Raw genomic sequence first — 6000 nt, forward strand, 5'->3', positions numbered from 1 at the left:
GCGGAGTAGATATTGAAATCTTATATTTGCTTCAGTAACTGAATGGGAGAGAGAAAAGCAGCTAATGAAATGTATTTATTTATGCACTGCTCCTCAGTCTTCTGTCTGCTCTTTCATGTTTTTCTCCTTTTGGTCATTATGCACAGCAGAGTTAACCTAGAGAGGCTGCATCATCAAGAGCTCTTCAGAACTCTAATGCATCACTAATAGTGACAGTGCTTCTGTCTCTGGGTCACAAGGGCTCTGCTGAACTAGCCATCCGATACTCCACGCTACATTTGAAGAGATAATATTGTTCCTGCTGAAGGTTATTCTGCTGCCAAGCCAACTTCCAAGGAGGATGGGCAAAGAGAGGTGGTAGGTGGCATCTTCACTTTGACTGGCATCTTTACTGTTGACTTACAAGGGGTGATACATTCCTGAAGAACTGTGATATTGACAGAAAGCGTTTGCAGCCTGTAGCACAGCAAACTTCTGATTGAAAAGCTCCGGAGCTGCCTGAGAAGAAATTTGAGCAACAGGCTCATAACTGAACATGATTCAATACACTGAATCTGGGGCTGGGATCCATCTTACAAGACTGTTGCAGAAGCTAAAATCCACACTGTGGATTCCTCTACAGACACCATCTGTGCAAATGGCAGCACTGCACAAGGAGATCCCTAGGAATCATCTGTTCCTGCTAGAGGAACACTCTACATTTGCAGGCATCAGAGTCTGGTGGTAGTCTGCCTCACCAGCATTGTCACCAGCATTGTCCTAGGCTCTTGTTCAGCCTAGAGAAGAGAAGACTCTGGGGAGACCTCAGAGCTGCCTTCCAGTACTTGAAGGGGTGCTACAGGAAGGCTGCAGAGGGACTTTTTGTGTGTGTGTCTAGACACAGGACAAGGAGAATGGTTTGAAGCTGAAGGAGAGCAGGGTTAGACTGGATCTTAGGAAGTTCTTCAGTAAGGAGGATGGTGAGACTCTGGAATAGGCTGCCCAGGGAGGTCATCGCTGCCTCCTCCCTGGGGATGTTGAAGGTCAGTAGCTGGTTGAAGTCTTGAGCAGCTGAATCTAGTTGAGAGGTGTCCCTGCCCATGGCAGGAGGTTGAAGTAGATGATCTCTGAGGTCCCTTCTGACCTGAGCTATTCTACGATTTTAAGATTCCTCTGCTTGTTCAGAGCAAATCTTTAAAATGCTGGATTACCACCCAGGCACATGTCTGCTATAGACACCAGTGGGATTTATATAACTATACTAGAAGTGAACACTGAAGCATGGCCCATTTTGAATTAATCATTTAAATTTATATATATATATATTTTCTTTTTTAAGATTCTACTAGTAACACCTAAAAAGTGTCGTGTGTGCCAAGAAACAAATCACTGCCTTATCAGTGGAGTGTATGTCTGACCCAGGAGAGGTCTAGGTAGGATGACCCTGAAAACAGTGATCTGCTATTTCTCTTTCAGAAAACACGGCTTCCCCTGTCCGTGGGAGCTATTTTAAGGGCAGCACAGGCATGAGGCAGCCTTGGCATTACAGCAGCAGTAAGAAAATGGTGTTGCAGTGTTTGGCTTGTGCAAACTTCCTACACTACCTAAAAATAACGAAGTAGCACATTTGGGAAACATTAGGCAGGAGATGCCTGCACAAGCTCACCCTGTGCATAATGTTTCCTTGGTAGTTCTCATAGCTGCTCTTGAAAACGTAGTCTTCCTAGGACCAGTTCTGAAGAATTTTCAGTTTTTTTTTTTTTTTTTTTTCTTTTTGCCTTTGCTAAGGTCTGTAAAAACCTGCCTGTCCCTGTGGGGCAGGATGGTGTGATGTCCAGGTCATACTCAGCAGCTACTCAGGAAATAGAGGGCTGTGCCCCTTTGCTCCTTCAGCAGCTACTCCCCTTGGTGCCACACCATGATTTAACCAAGGCAAATTAGCAACAACAGGGGGAAAAAGCCCACTGCTCCCACCTGCTGGCTCTAATGGGGCAGCATGTCATTGTGGGTCTGACTGGAACAGAAATCCATCTGGTGGCTGATACCAAAACTCCAAGAGCTGTTTCTCTGACTGGGAGAGCTCCCCTCCCTTTCTGTAACCATTACAATAAGCAGGGCTGGGTAAGACACACATTGCTTCTCGCTGATAAGTCCTAACTGCACACTCTTGGTGTTTTGAAGACTTCACAGCTCCTACAAACTCAGAAGCACTTGCCTCCAGCTCTGCAGTCACAGCTTCAGGGAGTGTTGATGACTTGTGTCAGGTGCAAGGGCCCAGGAGAATCTGGTGGTTAATTTTTGGATTACCTCTAGTTTCTTCAAGCCCAGTTAAACATCTCTTCTCAATTGCATCTGCTTTCTTCCCTTTTCCTCTCTCTATTCCTCCCCCCATTTTTTTTTTCTTTTTCCCTTTTATGGTCTTTCTCCATGTCATATCAGAGAAAACAGCTCTTCAAGTACATGGCTCTATCCTGCTCTCTTTACTTTTGCAAAAGACATTTCGTAATCAAGGAAATAAAACAGAGGGAAGACACAGCACCAAAGCATCCTTTCTTTTAGAGACTGTGAGAAAAGCGAGTGAAATAAGGAAAAAGGGAAGCAAAAGGAGCTCCACAGTCCTGTAAAGCTGAGTGTGAACACCTTTTTCAAGATGTTTTTCTTTTGTATTTGTGACACAATATCTACAGCTCCTCCTTGCCAGGCTCTGCACAGGAGAGCACTGAGAAGGTGAACTGAGACTGAGCCCTCTTTCACTGGAAGCTGGAGAACATGTTTGTATTCAGCATTAGGGAATTCTGCATTTTTCATGAGGACTGGGCTTATGGCCTCCCAGTATCTGCAAATCCACCTCCTTTGCACAACTGGCCCTACCCCATAAGGCTTTGCTCTTTAAACTTTACTATTGATCTGTCTCTAAAGAAAACAGACTGCTTACTTAAATTGTCTTCATCCTCCATGGTGGCGGCACCAGGACTCAGATACTTGAAGGGGGCTATGAAGGTTGACAATATGCTTACTTTTTCTGGAAGAAAACAGAAGAAAAGAGACACAGAAATTCAGTATTTTGCGGTGCATTCTGATTTATCCTCCACTTTTCACCAGGTGAAAACATCTTGTCAGAGGTCTCAGAGAAAGCTCAAGCACTGCTGGCATGAGAGACTACAACTGCTTCTAATTCTCCTAGAAACCACTGCTTTGATTTTTGGAAAACCTTGATGGTGTGCACAGGAAACTGCTATCTAAACAATAAGAACCCTGTTTGAAATCCTTCCTATTCATATTTATATCAAGTGTAGCTCCTATCAGCAGGCAGTAGCCAGCACAGGAATTGACTTGCAATGCCCTGATCAACCTCTGCAGTAGATACTAGAACAGATTCAGCAAAAGAACTGACACTAGCTCAAAATTTGCCTCACAATTTATCTATAGGCAAAAGTTGCTGTTAACACAAACATGAGACACAGGGATATACTGAAGATAGGTGTGTGGTTTAGTTTGGTAACCAGTTCCTTCAGGGGTTTTGTTCAATTTAGGCCCAATTCCTCCTGACAAACTCTGGGTATTTTGCTGAGGACTTACATCAACAGAGTACCTGAGGTAGCAGAAGAAACAGAAACACACCTTACAAAGGTGCTTTGAAGGACTTAGTTGCTTTCCTAAAGTCCTCCTGTGCTTAGAAAGCCTCAGTTAGGTAGAAATGCTCTAAATCTTGCACATTGTGAACAACATTGGGCTTTCATCTTGTGTCAGAAGCATTAAAAACCAAAAACCAAACCAAGAATGTCTTCTTTCAAGTGACACAGAAAAAGAATTATTTCAATGGGGACTTTCTTTACTGGTGAGAAAGTATTTACCCGGATTTCCTTAAACTAGCTGGCTGCTGATGTACAACTGATCTGGAAGGCATTCCAGCTGAGGAGCTCTTGAACTTTTTCAGCAGCACACCTGTTAGCTTTTGGGCCTGGTTCTTCCTACATTTTCAAATATTCTTTGATCTTGCTAAAGACTCTTATCAGAATCCATCAAAAACGAGTGCAGATGTTTGCCCTTAGCCAGGTAACACTACAGCTCAACTCTATTATGAAAAAGCCCAGTAAAAGCTGACTGCTCTTTGTTAAGTAAATACAGTAAGTGGAATAAAAAATTGCCTAAAGAAAACCTTTTTTTCCATCCACAAACCTTTCAGCCCAGACTAAAATGTAATTAGAGCACAAATTAGCTTCCTTGAATTGCAGTTTCATTAAGGGACTGTAGTGATGTCATGAACCAGGAGAATGAAGCCATTCATGAATGCTTTAGCCAAAAGATTTTGCTAAATGAACACTTTGTCACTTTTTGCTAAGGCACTGCTTGCTGAGAAGTCTGGTGTCTCTGTTCAGCTCTGCCTCAGTTCACGTGAGACTGCTGCCTTGGCATCTGCACAAAGGTTGTTTTTCATTCCCAACTTTCTCAACCAGCTCCTTCGATTCAAGTGAAAAAAGCCAAGGCTTTGAAACCTACTGCAAAGGCTACACTTGGTAGGGGGAACATGTCAGATAGTAGGTGTAGGATCAGGACAGCCCTTGGCTTCAGCTGCAGCAACAACCATTGTGTCTGGATACTGAGATGCAGTGAGCTGCAGAGTACTCCACTGATGCCTGGCTGCTGATAGTTGTCAGACCTTCAGATCTCGCCCTCAAGCAATGGTTGTCATACACAACCTTAAAGCTGAGAAAATATTCTCACTTCTCACAAGTATTTAATCCATGTAATCCATTAAACAAGCAACGCCATGCCCCTGCACTACTGAGGCCATACCTCAAATGCTGGGTTCAGTTTTGGGCCCCTCACACCAAGAAGGACATTGAGGTACTGGAGGAGGTGCAGAGAAGGGCAACGAAGCTACTCCTGTCACCAATCAAAACCCATGGAGTTTTATACCACACTATTATTAGGGAAAGGAATATTGGATGATTTATCTTTTACTCCAACCAATTTTGTGCAATATGGATTTTAAAATCAGCAAATTATTTTCCCTTTACCCATCTTTGTTATTGCTTCCCTTCTGTCCCCAAAGATCTTTCTGATGCCTTTGTGCCTGTAAAATTTACTGCACTATGAGAGCAGCAATGGATGACTTTGTGCCAACCAACCCCAGGCAGGCCCTAATAATGGAATATCCTTCAATCAATACAGATGCAAAAGATTCTAATTTAATATTTCAGCCCATTGGTTGAGCAATGGAAGATTTAGTGTGCGTCTGGAAGAAGTGCAGGGGGTGTTGAATCAGTGATGTAAGAAGAGAAGAGGTGTAGCATGCATGCAGCACAGATGAATTACTCAGCCCATGGAGGAGGGAAAGATAGATGTCAGGATAATTAACTGTAGATGTGTACAGGAAAATAATCTGGCTAGGTATAAAACTGTTGGTGCAAAGGTGTACTTCCACCTTTTGCATGTTACTGCCTATGCCCATACACATCCCATGGACACTGCTTTATTGCCAGGGGTGAACTTCAGTGTTATTTTTGTTTAGCATTTCAGAACAAGATTAGGAGAGTTGTGTATTTACACTTTTTGGTCCCCATGCATTTTAACGTCCACCACAGTTAGTCTTATTTCTAGCAGTTTGATGAAATCTCTGGATAAGAATAAAGGATATGGCTGAATAGGAAAAATCCATACAGAGAAATACCTTCATTCTTTCTCTCTTTTTCATTCTCACTCTCTTCTCCTTCTATATTTTTTTTCCTTTTCCCCCAAAAAGAATCAATGAGAGGTAGCCTAAAATTAGAGTGGCTGTTTTTACTATATAATTTTAAATGCTCCCTGCTTTTGTCTGAGGAAATTATTTTTCAAGGCCAGGAAAGAGTGTCTAAAAGAAGTAAACAAGACATTTCAGAAACAATTTTCTCCAGAAAGGCTGCAATACATAACTGTACATTTATGAGAACCAATACAGGCAGCTATTATTGCTTGCATTATAATCGCACCAAGAACCTCTGATGACATGAAGGAGTGATTTCATGAGAGCCTCTATGG

General features: G+C 42.6%; 1 protein-coding gene across 1 annotated transcript in view; it reads right to left on the reverse strand.

The window, feature by feature from the left end:
* Nucleotides 1–2936, reverse strand: part of ADARB2 (adenosine deaminase RNA specific B2 (inactive)) — a 96583-nt gene extending 93647 nt beyond the window's left edge. The window contains exon 1 of the mRNA XM_054390096.1: nt 2915–2936. Within this exon, the coding sequence (XP_054246071.1) occupies nt 2915–2936 (22 nt within the window). The remainder of the gene's footprint in view (nt 1–2914) is intronic.
* Nucleotides 2937–6000: the final 3064 nt, after the last annotated feature.

Source organism: Indicator indicator, chromosome 20 (genome assembly GCF_027791375.1).
Source record: "Indicator indicator isolate 239-I01 chromosome 20, UM_Iind_1.1, whole genome shotgun sequence".
Taxonomy (NCBI): Eukaryota; Metazoa; Chordata; class Aves; order Piciformes; family Indicatoridae; genus Indicator; species Indicator indicator.